Source organism: Mesoplodon bidens (assembly GCF_964165515.1).
Source record: "Mesoplodon bidens genome assembly, chromosome: 2".
Classification (NCBI taxonomy): Eukaryota; Metazoa; Chordata; class Mammalia; order Artiodactyla; family Ziphiidae; genus Mesoplodon; species Mesoplodon bidens.
In genome coordinates this window covers 2,877,309-2,890,902 of record NC_138177.1, presented here as the reverse complement: position 1 = coordinate 2,890,902, position 13,594 = coordinate 2,877,309, and the positions used below count along the sequence as shown (strand labels likewise).

The window sequence follows — 13,594 nt, the reverse complement described above, 5'->3', positions numbered from 1 at the left end:
TATAGTCGATCTACGATGTTGTGTTAGTTTCTGCTGTACAGCAAAGCGACACCGTTATACGTATATATACATTCTTTTTCATACTCTTTTCCATTATGGTTTATCCCAGGACACTGACGATAGTTCCCTGTGCTGTACGGTAGGACCTTGTTGTTTATCCATCCTCTATATAAAAGCTTACATGTGCTGACCCCAACCTCCCACTCCACCCCTCCCCCAACCCCATCCCCCTTGGCAACCACCAATCTGTTCTCTACAGGACATAAAATGTCTCACCTTCGCCGCTTTTAAGGGTACCGTTCAGAGGTACTAAGTCCATTTACGTTGTTGTCCAACCAATCTCCCAAACTCGTTGCGTTTTGCAAAACTGAAACTCTGTACCCGTTAAACTACCCCCATTTCCCGCTCCCCCCAGGCCCTGGCAGGCACCCTTCTACTTCTGTCTCCATGAATTTGACTGCTCTGGGTACCTTAGATAAGTGAAATCATACAGTATTTGTCTTTTTGTGACTGGCATATTTCACGTATCAGAATGTCCCTCCTTCTCAAGGCTGCTCACTGTTCCATTGTATGTAGAGACCACATTTTGTTTATCTCTTTACCCAGTAATGGGCACTTGGGTTGCTTCCACCTTTTGGCTACCGTGAACTGTGTGTCTGAACAAACACGGGGGCACGCATAGGTCTTGCACACGTGGCATATATTTTTAAGGAAAACTAAGGCAGAGTCAGGAGCCAGAGTAAACTGATAGTGAGCCAGTGCTGTTTTAGAAATGGTTCTGCTTCTCCAAGGGGCGACGTGCGAGCAGAGACTCGGGGGACGTGAGGGACAGAGCCCCACACGATCGGGAAGAACAGCAAGCGTGAGGTCCTGAGGCAGAAACAAGCAAGAGGACCGCTGCGTCCAGAGAGGAGCCCGGCAGAGATGTGGTCTCAGCGTTAGACCGGGGCGAGGATGTCTGTCTTATCCTGAGAAGGACACGTCTGTAAACTCATGGAACAGTGTCTTGTTCGACGCATTTAAGTGACGCCGTTTGTATCCAGTCTATAATGTGTAGACTTCCGGAGAGGGTGCCTGACCCATGTCAGCACCCAGAGGCAGCTTTGCAACTTCTGCAAGCTTTGTCCTCAAGTCCATGCAAAAGCTACACCCTTCCTTGTGAAGGGGGGCGCTGCTAGGACATAAATGAATTCAGGTACCATTTTCCTGTGGCACGGTGTGTCAAATCATGGCTGCACACTAAACAGAGTTTGAAATAATTTGTAATTCAGGCCAAAAAACATCTTGGAGAATTGAAGTCCTATCCGGACAGTTGAGTGAAAACGCAGGTGATGGGGTGGGTGCGGAGCGATGCCTGTCCCTACTTGTTTGTTGACGACACCAATCCAGCACCTTCCTTCCAAAAGCTGGGCTCCTAATCACGCAGTTGTAGACTCTTAGAGCTGGGTGACAGGAGATCGTCAAGTCTCCAGCCCTCACCCTTTACAGGCCAGGAAACTTGAGGCCCCAAAGAGTGACATGCTCGTGATCTCACAGTTGGAGACAGAATCGGGTCTAGAAATCACGATATTTGATTAGTGAGGAATGTTCTTCTCCTTTGGGAGAAAAACCACTGCCTCTTGGGGGTGACATATTATGAATGCAAAACTGACAAAAGGGCAGGCCCACTGTGAGTGACATTCTTTATGCAGTGGTATTTCCTGAGCCTGTACTTTTCAGCAACCATGTGAGGCACTGCATTAGTAGCCTTTTGTTCAGAGTGTCATATGTGTTTGGGGAAATTGGGCTTCAAAATTAAGAAAACATGGTGGCATATCTTTAACTGAAACTTAAGCCTTGGCCATGTTTTCCTGAATATTCTTTGTGATTGAGGATAGGATAAACTTGCAAGTAATCCCTCTACCTTCCATTAATTTTGGAAAACTGCAACATCAGGGATTCTGTTTTGTCCATGCAACTTTATGGCAGGAAACCGATCACATTGCTGTGTAGAAAGGTTACCTTCCAGGTGTGTATTGGAAGCAAACAAAATCTTCAAATTTTATCAGTAAAATTATAAGAAAAATAAGGCCCCGTGAGTATACAATGCTTGTTCACTTTTTAAAGTTTATTCATATTTAAGGTAGCATTTTACTTTTAAGCAATCCTAAGAATTATTTCCCCATTTTGCAGATGGAAAAACTGGCTCAGAGGGGACTGAGTGACTTGCTTGAAACTAGACTAGACCACCATTCCTGTCAAAAATCAAGTGGCTTTCAGACTTTTTAAATTGCTGAAACCCTCTTTTCTAAATATAAAGCAGGTTAGAATGGAGAAACTTACTTCTTAGTCCCGGCACCTCCACAGCCCCAGTGGCAAGGGCTGGGCTCCGGTGTGTCCAGAAAAGGCCCCCAGGAGGGCACCTGTGACGCTGGACTCTGCTCAGTGTTAGCTGTGACTATTTTTAACCATGATCTGTGTCATTAAGATGATTACAGTGTGTAATACGTCAATATAAGTGTCAGGAGTATGTTATTTCATTCAAATTCTCTGAAAACTTCATTCAGGGATCATGAGACCCTTTAGAAACTGAACTATTGGACCAACCAGCACACCCCTTTCTCCAACCCCCGCAGGTGGCAGGAACTTGTGGGCTGTGACATGGGGGGAAAGTTCTGGGACTGGGATGTCCCGAGCCCTTTGGGGCTCAGGTCCCACCTCTGTGATCTCGTGGGGCGGAGCCCAGGGGTTTCGAGGGAGACACCAATTCCAGCTCAGGACGTGTGACTCACTGAACCCCTCTCAGCCTGTTTCTTTCCCTGGAAAATGAGAATCATAATACCTTCCCTGTGAGATTCTTAACAGTATTAAATGAGGTATGTAAAAAAAATCCTGTGCACGTTGACAAGCGCTTGCTAAATGTCAGCCACTCCCCCATTCTCTGGGTGTGTCCTTAACTTAGAGATCGTGGAAAAGCTGTTTAATCTCTCTGAGTCTAAATCTCATAACACCTGTAATGCCTTCTCAAGGAAGAATCCTTGGCAAGTTGGCTGTCTCCAGAAGCCCACCACTGACCCCTTCTCTTTCCACACGATCCCACCAACTCCGGGAGTTTCATCCATCACCTGTCCGCGGACAGCTCCCAGGTCTGGACACCAGGCCTGCCTCTCTGCTGCATCTAGACCTGTATCTCCAGCCGTCTCCCCTACATCCCTAGGGAATGTCCCACATGTCCCTTAAACTCACCATGGCTGCCCCTCCAATCTGCTCCAACTCCTGCTGAAGGGATGGCCACCACCAGCCTGCCTGCCTGGCGTCATCCAGGACCTTTGCTCGCGATTAATCTGGGGCCAACAAGCTCTGTTGAGTCAACCATCTTGATGCCTTTCAAGTCCATCCCCACCCCCATGGCCACCGCGCTTGTCACCTGTATTCCTGAGACAGCCTCTCCACACACCTGCTCTTTCTGACTCAGAGAGCTGACTGCGTCCTTCTTAAGCTCTTGCAATGCTTCTGCATGGCTTCCAGAACAAAATGCAGACTCTGTCTGGTGTGCAGCGCCCTTCACAGTCCTAAACCTTAGGGTCCATCCTTACTTTACACCCTGCTCTCCTCCATGGAAGGTAAGCCACTTTGTGGGGCTCCAAGGACCCCCTTTCCTGTCTCAGAGGCTGTGTGTGGGGGTCGCCGTCTCCTGCCACCTTTTCCTCCCCGTGTTGCTCAGCTCACCCGTTTCTCAAAACCTCTCAGGTGTCACTTCCCCCAAGAACCCTTCTTGCCCCCAGGTCCTGGGTTAGGTGCCCATCCTGTGTGTGTCAAGGGCACCCACTTCTTGTCTCTGAAGCACTGGACACAGAGACTGTGTCTTATTCCTCTATCTTCAACACCTGGCACAGGGCTCTCTGAATGAATGAATGAATGAATGAATGAATTCATAGACTGTGTATACATAACGTATGAAAGAATAAGTGAAGCATGGTAGCATGTTTTGTAACTTATGAAGCACCAACCAGTTGGAAGGGCTTCTTTCTACATACAGAAATAATACGTATGCTATATGTCCACATTTTTACACACAGTTCCTGTCAAAGAGTTGCATTTTCTTGTTAGTAATTTGTATATGAAGACATTGAATTGTATGTTCTGGTCGCTAATAATCATACACATGTGCACACATACACACACACACACACACACATTTATGTAAAGGACTTACCAGTAATTAATTTAAAATCTTGAGTTTAAGTTTTACTGGAAGCAGCGTAGAATCTAATCTCAGGCATCTGCGCTAAAAGTGTCCTGTCTGCCCATCTCCAACCCCTAAAGAGCCCTCACTATTAAGTGAACTTGGTTCATATGAAAAGAGCTAGCATGCTGCTCTCCAGAAGTTCCTACAAAATTATTTATACAAATTATTTAAATATAGCCCTTTAAAAATAATTTTAAAATGAATTCCTTGTAGAAAATTCATTTCCTTTCTCCTTTGCTGGCCTATCAAAGGAAAGGGTCTTCTGAGGACAAATTGTGAGCCAGTTTACAGATGTCACCCCTCCAAAAGCCACAGGGGAAAGAAGTGTTCTCCGGCTGCAGAATGGTACCTCTTTTCCCCACTTTTGTATCTTTGAAAGGACAGGATGAGGTTTTTTTCCCCACGTGTGGAAAGTGAACAAAGATAATTATATTCTTGGGCCATTTGAGTCTTCCCGGCCCCCCAGGCTCCTTGCCCAGCAAAGGACCTGTCTCTGAAAAGAGTGTGCTGACCGGGAGGATTTACAGCCTATGCCACATGGCAGGTACCACGGAGATAGAAATCAGTATCTTCATCTTCAGAAAGAGCCTGAATGCCACGTAATGACCGAAAAGCCAGCTGTAATATATTCAAGAAGACCTAAGGGTTTACTTTCCACTAAGGATGGAAAAAAATCTGAGTACCCCACTGTGAGCTTATCGTAATGCTGCCTCTCATAAAAAGTTGGTAATTAGTCCCTGAGTGAATAAAGTAGAATAGATGATAAGAGATTGATACTTAGAGGAGAAGCTCAAAATGATTTTGCCAGTCATCAAAATTTAAAGGCGCTGGAGAAAGGGTTGGATGCCTCTGTCTGTTTACATACTGTTTCCAACTCAGAATTTGTAATGTTAGGGTTCATTAACTTGCGTTTCTAAATTGTATTAAGATGAAGTTTACATAAACGTCAAAGAAAAACGTAGTGTGCCAAACGCGGGAGACTTTGGGATGAAGCACCACAGCAGAACTGGGGGGAAATATCAGTTCATTCACGAATCTCCTGTGTTATGGACTCCTGGTAGGGATGAGCTAAGACTCCCAAGCATGCCAGCACCCATTCATTAGAGGAGGGCTTGGTTGGTAGGGGAGCATCCCAGAGGAAATGGTGAAGATTTTAAATGTATTTCATATTTAATTTTTCAGGAAAGGGCATTGAGTAGCATAAAAAGGAATTCTATGAGCATTATGGGAGCACACTTAAATTTCTGGACTCTTCCTAAAAAGTACATACAAGTGAGCTACATGAAAGAGAAAATTCCAAGTCTTCCGAGAGGTGGTGGCATCTGTGTTTTGGCACTTCTCCATTGGCTTTTTTTTTTTTAATTCACAATTTTTAAAGGTTATATTCCATTTATAGTTATTATAAGATATTGGCTATGTTCCTTGTGTTGTGCGATATATCCTTGTAGCTTATTTATTTTGTACGTAGGAGTTTGTACCTCTTAATTCCCAGCCCCAATCCTGCCCCTCCCCCTTCCCTCTCCCCGTTAGTAACCACTAGTTTGTTCTCTGTATCTGTGAGTCTGTTTCTTTTTTGTTATATTTATATTCACTAGTTTGTTGTAGTTTTTGGATTCCACATATAAGTGATATCATTACAGTATTTGTCTTTCTGTGCCTGACTTGTTTCACTTAGCATAATACCCTCCACATCCATCCACGTTGTTGCAAATAGCAGGATTTTATTCTTTTTTATGGCTGAGTAATATTCCATTGTATATATGTACCACATTTTCTTTATCCATTCATCTATTGATGAGCGCTTAGGTTGCTTCCATATTTTGGCCGTTGTAAATAATGCTGCTATGAACATTGAGGTGTATGTATCTTTTCGAATTATTGTTTTCAGTTTTTTCAGATATATACCCAGGAGTGGAATTTCTGGGTCATACAATATAGTTCTAGTTTTAGTTTTTTGAGAAACCTCCATACTGTTTTCCACAGTGGCCATACCAATTTACATTCCCCATAGAGGAAAAACCAAGGTCTGCCTGTCAGACCGAAAATGAAAGACACTCAGGAACCCAGGGGCTCACAAAAGAATTCACCACAGGATTCTTTGAACAGAACACACTATTACATTTAAAATATTTCAGGGAGAGGTCTATTGTATAAATAAGTTTTTGAAAGCTGCTCTCAAATTAGAAAAAGAAAGGAGATAGACCTATAAGATACATAACAGCTGTAAGATACGTAACAGCTAATGTAATAGGTCATTTTATAACTAATCAACCTTGGACAAATACACCACTAATATAAAGCAAACATTAATTGGAGAAATCCCTGGGGAAGCCTTGACTAAAACATATAATATATAACATGTCACCTGAAGATGCTGGCAGTGTACATAGGGAAATGGACGATTAATAAAGGAGGGCAAGATGCAGTGAGAGAGACAGGAGCTGAAAGAGATCAACCAGAGCAATGATCCAGGACCTTCTTGGTCGGTGAATGAGAGTAATTCAATCAAAATCTTTTTCTTTCCTTCCTTCCTTTTTTTGGGGGGCCCTTGCCGCGTGGCTTGTGGGATCTTAGCTCCCGGCCAGGGATTGAACCCACGCCCCCTACAGTGGAAGGGCGGAGTCTTAACCCCACTGCACCACCAGGGAAATCCCTCTTTCTTTCTTTTTTTGACCTTGTAGCTTACATATCAGAATCATTGCTACTAAATTACAAATTGCCTGTACAGACATGGAAAACAAAATAGACATTCAGTTAGTAAGTACCTTTGGGGCAACTAGCAGCATAACTTTTTTTGTGTTTAATGATAAACACGTTAAAAACACAGTATTTTCCTTCAGAAGGAAAATTGCATGCATTTTTAAACTTTGGGGAGAAAGGTGGCAGTTTGGACCAGTATTCACAGAAATTATCCAGCGAATGCTGAACTGAAGATTTTAATGGTTATATGTACTAATAGTAAGTGAATAAACCAGAACTTATGATCCATCCTTCGTTTTATGTTTGTTAGCAGTTGGCTGTTTTTGTTTCTTAACAGAATTCCATAATTTATCACAGAAGGTTGAACCTTGTTCTCAAAAAATACATTTATCAAAAAAAGAAGGTTTCAAAAACAACTTTCTGAAAAGACTATTATTCGTTTATCTTGCATTTCATTCCGTGCAAATTCCTCCCTATAAACTTCTGTAACTATTGCTAGCTTTTCTTGCTGTGAGAATATCTTTCATTGTAGCATAAAATAGTACTCCATTTCGATTTTTTTCCTATGATTGTGTTAAAATCACTGTAACACTGGAAGTTGCTTGTTTGGGGTTTTTTTTCAACTTCTTACTGGTAAATAAAAGAGAAAACTAAATTTTTCCTTACGTTTCATGTTTAAGTTTAAATGTTTTCTTTAGGTTGAGTGGAGGGTAAAGAGAAACAGCACTAAGAAGTTGGTCAGAATTCAGATGAACTGTTTTTGCATTACCCGTTCTCTGCTGCGAAGCTTTATGAAGCACTGATGTCTGTCAGCAGAGTGTGAGCCTCTGAAAGTATAAGAGCATGGCAGAGAAGCAGGCTAACATGAATGTAGATTTTTCTGTCATCTGCCCAGGTACAGCGTAGTCAAGGTACTTCCAGCTGTTTACATTTTGTAATTTTGAACCAAATATAACTAATATTTCTAAGTCTTTTAAGTAACTTAAAATAACTTTTTAGACATTTTAGATGAGATAGATGGAAACTGCTTTATTAACTGTCAAGTGCCACCTGGGTACAACGTCCAGTGGGTAACAACTTAAATGTCAGTTTAAATGCCACAGGAAGGCGTGAGCTCGTAGTGTAGCATTTGTCTGTTTGTACATCTCATTAGTAAATAATCAAATATTTCTGATTCCCCCATCGTACTTTGACATAGATGTGATCCTGAATGCTCACACTATGTCGGTACTAATTCCCCACTGTTTTTAATTTGGGCCAGAGATTTGGGGACGGAAAGGGGGAAGCATGTTTCATGCAAAGTTACGGCTCAAAATGTAAACACTGAAATCATCCTGGACACATTTCAACAGCAAATGTAAGGCAGCCTATTGTAACAGCATTTAGAGATACCAACGTGGACCCGCACATACATACAGGCTAAGGTTAACAACATATAGAGCCAAAAATATTGGATAAGAGTTATTTTGGTGACTCTTAACTGAGTTTAGCACATTTAACTTTCTAGTCATAGTATTATGTGGTTTTCTATAGAATCGTTCTTATTTATTTTTCTCCAATTAGAAAATAAAGCAGGGCGAGGGGTAGATGCATCTGTTTACCTTCTTAGCATGGATGTCTGTAAACACACACACACATATCCATGCATTTCTTCTAGAGGCTTCTATATACACATTGTGTAAAAGTTGTACAGTTAACGTAAATAAACTCCACAAGAGAAATTCCACCACAACCGTTTTCCCTTGCTCATTGTCTGTGTGTATGTGTCGGTCTGTCTTTTGACTCTGTTTCCCTCTTATTCAGCATTTATGAGGACCTGTAAGGCAGAGGAAGGATCTCCAGGAGTTAGGCTGGGTGGATTGCCTGCATCCGTCTCCTCTGTGTGAGCGACTCATGTCCAGAAGGAAAAAGAAAGAAAGGGAGAAAAAAAAAAAAAAGTGAAGTATCAGACTTTAGAAACCACATTCAGGTTAAAGGGTGCCGGCCATCCTGGCTTGAATTCTGCCTAAAGGACAAGGCTTTCATTTGATAAAGATCATTAGTCACTGAGACATATATTTTAGAGAGTTCCCAGCAGCGACTATTCCGCTGGCAGTCACTGGAGTGTACAGATGGTTCATTAGCATAGGCTAGACAAGTCAAAGGCTTTCAGAATCATTTAGAAAATGTCAAACAGAAACAAGAACCCTGTCACTTTTTATTAGAATTAACTACATCATACCCTGGACACAGATTTCACCTTGGGTCAGAAAAATTAATACAGAATTCTATGAATTGTGTCATATACTGGGTTAAGATAGGTCTTCCTAGAGGGACTCATTTGCTGGCAATATATTATGATCTCTCTGCTTTAGGAACCCTTAAACCTTTCCTTTTGTGAGATATGAAAAGAATTGACCTTGCTCAAAATCCATTGGTGTCTAATTGATTTGGAGGTGTAGGCAGAATTTCAACAAGACATTCTTCTAAAGCGCTTTTGTGATCGTTTTCCCAGGAAGCTTGGTGAGTGGGGCTGACTGAATCTCGAGCATTGTATCAAGTCTGCTTTATGTCGGGAGGAAAACACCTCCTTTAACTGAACACACTGCTGGGGTAAACAGGAATTAAAACATCATCGAATTATTGTGGTGTTTTTGTGGTTTTTTTTTAAATCCAGATGTCAAAAACCTGGAGAACTTCCAGCTGGTCGAAGGGGTCCAGGAGCAAGTCAACGCTGCCCTGCTGGACTATACGATGTGCAACTACCCACAGCAAACAGAGAAATTCGGGCAGCTGCTACTCCGACTACCTGAAATCCGGGCCATCAGCATGCAGGCCGAGGAATACCTCTACTACAAGCACCTGAACGGGGATGTCCCCTACAACAACCTGCTGATTGAAATGTTGCATGCAAAACGAGCTTAGTTACAGCCCCTAGGAGTGCGGCTTCCAAAACACACAGAGATTGGTGGGGGAAAAGAAGAACAGAAAGAAAGGGAAAAAAAAAAAATACTCTGAATGGCTCCAAGCAACACAAATTAAACACTTGGTTTAAAGATATTGAATTTAATAAAGCATAATAATCAAATACTTAATAGCCAATAAATGATGGATCAGGGTATTTGTATTGCAGACTGTGAATCAAAGGTGTCACATCCCCAAAGAATTCCGTATAAAAGACATTGGAATGGAGTGAATTGAACTCACAGGTGGATCCCAACGCCACATCAGGATGAAAATGGACAGAGCAGTTCTTGTATATTGAAACTGATCTCCGCTGTGAAGAAATCTAGGAACTGATCTGTGTTATCCATTAGGCTTTCACAGCGGGGGATTTGGGCTTACAGAATTCCTCCGTGGTAAAGCTGAACTGGAACCATTCTCAAGAGTTCATCCGCTGCACCGATCATAGCCCCTTCCCTCTTCCTTTCAAGGACGCAGCACCTTCTGTCCCGTGATCAGTACTAAGGACTAGCGCTCAGCCTCACCCACTAGTAGCTCCACCAAATCATGAAAAGCCTAATCTTGAATGTCTGTGTCTTAGACCTGCAAACAGCTAATAAGAACAGTCTATGAATATGTTAGCTTGCCATTTTGACTTTGTTCTGGTTTGTTTTGTCATGTGTTCATGTTAAAAAAAAAATAAAAAGCAGGCAGTATCCCTCTTCTGATCTTATATAAAGGATTAATTAATATTAAGGGCACGAGTACAAACTTTGAAAGCTTTAGCTTTAGCATTGTAGGATTTCATAAAAACTTCCAGCAGAAAGGCTTGTTAGACTACATCAGCCTTTTTAACCATCAAGGTTTGTAGTTCATTAAAAAATACAACATGAAATGTATTTTGCTGGGATGTCAAGTAGTCACAGTTCTAAATAGTTTAACACAAAACTGAAGCATGTTAAGCTATGCAACATAAAGGAAGGGGTGCGCAGATAAATTGACTCGTTGCAATTGATCATCCCCTAAACGCAGAGAGGAAACAGTGATCTTTACGTATGGCCTGGAAAGATAGTAAAGTGATTCCAATCTTCCCCAAAAGGGAAGGGAAGAGAGTGATACTGACCTTTCTAAGTCTAAAAGTCTGCTGTTGAACAAATTGGAGGACAGAGAATTGCGAAACAAACTCTCCAAACGACGCTGTCAGTGTTATAAACAGGCGATGCCACAGATACGCAAGTCTTGCCTTACTTCACAATTCTCAGAGGTAGCTGTGCAGATGTGGATCAACATTTGTTTAAAGTATTAATACTCTAAAGTTAAATAAAATAGAGTGTTTACATTCTTTAGGTCCTCCAGGGGGAGGGGGTAACCTGTGATATGACAAAAGAGCTAAAGCAGTAATTACCTTAATGTTATTTTTCTGATTGGTAATTATTTTTAACAGTACTTAGTTATTATATGTCGTGAGACACTAAAATCAAAAACGGGAATCTCATTTAGACTTTAATTTTTTTTGAGATTATCGGCGGCACAATCACTTGTAGAAACTGTAAGAAAAAAAAAAAAAAGAAAGTATCTCCTAGTCCCTTAATTTTTTCATAAATGTTTCTGGCTTTTGAATAGTTTATTTATATTGTATATCATAGTTTCAACTGTAGACAATTATGATGCTAATTTATTGTTCCTTGGTTTCGCCTTTGTCTAAGATAGCCAAGACTGAAGAAACCAAATATATGTGTTTATTGTAGCATGTCAAGTTAGCGGAACATAGTTCAGAGACAGAGAGGGGTCTTAATGAATCAAAATCATTCACTTGATTAAGTGTCTGTAAATCTTCATAATTCTTACTGTAGTTTATTTAATATCTATTGTAAATTATGTGACTTGTAACCTCCTCTGTTTTCAAGTAAATTTAACAAGGGTGGAGTCTTACCTGGTTTTTCTTTCCAAGCGTTGTAAGTTGTATACCAAAGATATTAGTTATTACTTCTGTGTGTACAAAGAGGATTATTTTATTATTTTTATTAATCACCTCTAATATGCGTCCATGTGAAGGGTACCCATTAGCTAAGCCGGGCGTCCACAGCCCCTCATGCAAAGCTTGGTCACCCGTGTCACCTCCGTGGCTCAGAGGACAATGGAAAAACTAGCTGATCAGAGTCCATATCCAAAGCAGTAAATAAAACAGCAGCATCTTTGCTCTCCCCAGTTAAAAACCAAGTTGAGGGGAAGAGTGTCAACAGTTAATGAAATGGTACCATCAATGGGTATGGAACATGGGTGGAAGCAATTTCGAGATTTGGGGGATAGTTATTTGGAGGGTCCTTAACATTGCGAAAAAATTGTAAAAAACAAATACATTTATTCCAAAAGTCCAGGTTTTATTTGAAATATACAGTATTCCCTACTGACTATTAACACCTAAAAAGTGTCACATATTGTTATGCTGTTGACCTAGGAAATTACACCATGAGAACAGCTAGAAAGAGGGGCAACACGGAGATTACAGCCACGCTGCTGGTGCCATTAAAGGCAGAAGCTGATAAACAAGAATGCCAGCTGCTTGGCGTCCGTGGCCCACGTGAAGCACACAAGCGAATTTTCTCTAGTGTTCATCGTTAAGTGGCTTACAACCAGACACTGACTTAGCAACTGCTTTATCAACTACAGGATTTATTAGTAAAAGCAGACTCAAATATGAAGGTTTGGGGCTTGGCCTCATTTATTATCATTAGTCTATGTTTATAAACAGAAAATCTGTCATGTCTGAATATTTGTCTCACAGATCTTCTGCTGCTCCCTTGGATCTGAACCCATACAATGTTTAGAGTGTGAAGTTGGTTCCTTGTTGACATTACTTACTGTATCAGTGAAATCAAATTGTCCTGTTGGTTCTTGCCAGGAATTTCTCAACAAAATGGAATTTTTTTTCAGTATTTCAATAAATGTTGATATGCCCAGCCTGATCATTTTTAGAAGTTTTTATGGTGTCCTCATTCTATTGGGTTCTAAAGCTTCTACGTAACTAAGATCCTTGACTAGGAATGGAGTCCAAAGAATTCCACGTGAAGAGATACTTTTCCTTCTCTAGATACTTGCTCAGGTGGTCCACTGTCCTTAGTTGGATACTTAAAGCATTGAACTCAATCTGTGCATCACCTCTCCATACATGAAACAAAGCAATTTGTATCATTAACTGTTACAACTGTTGGCAGAAATCTCTTACAGTATCTGTCTTTGTAGAGCTCACTGTGCCCTAGTCACGTCGCCAGGTGTTTGGTTAATTCACTTGGGCCTCAGATCAGCTCCACGAGGTATCATCCTCCTCCTCTTACAGCTTCTTGCTCAAAGTGATACACTAGTCAGTGGGAAGTGTGGATCTAAGACCCACGGCCTTAAACATGACAATATGCTGTCTCTAAACGAGGGTGATGCTTACGGTTTGCTTTAAAAGGAAAAGAAAATCAGGCATCAGGTACTAAGTTATTGATATTTGATCTCAGTGTTATCAATGATATTATTGATAAAAGCCTTTAAATTTTTTTGGAGTGTAACCCTAAAATTTAACATCTTTTTGTTCTAGACATTAACCTTCTCTATTTATTTATTTAGCTATTTGTTTATTTATGGCCACACGTTATGTGAGATCTTAATTCCCCGACCAGGGATCAGACCCCTGCCCCCTGCATTGGAAGCGTGGATTCTTAACCACTGGACCGCCAGGAAAGTCCCTAGCCTCCTTCA

General features: G+C 41.3%; 1 protein-coding gene across 2 annotated transcripts in view; it reads left to right on the top strand.

The window, feature by feature from the left end:
• The window catches only part of NR5A2 (nuclear receptor subfamily 5 group A member 2), a 126,065-nt gene extending 113,262 nt beyond the window's left edge, over positions 1–12,803 (top strand). For both annotated transcript variants that reach the window (XM_081224013.1, XM_081224014.1), the window contains exon 7: positions 9,585–12,803. In XM_081224013.1, the coding sequence (XP_081080139.1) occupies positions 9,585–9,832 (248 nt within the window). In that variant the 3' untranslated portion in view covers positions 9,833–12,803. The remainder of the gene's footprint in view (positions 1–9,584) is intronic.
• The last annotated feature ends 791 nt before the right edge of the window (positions 12,804–13,594 follow it).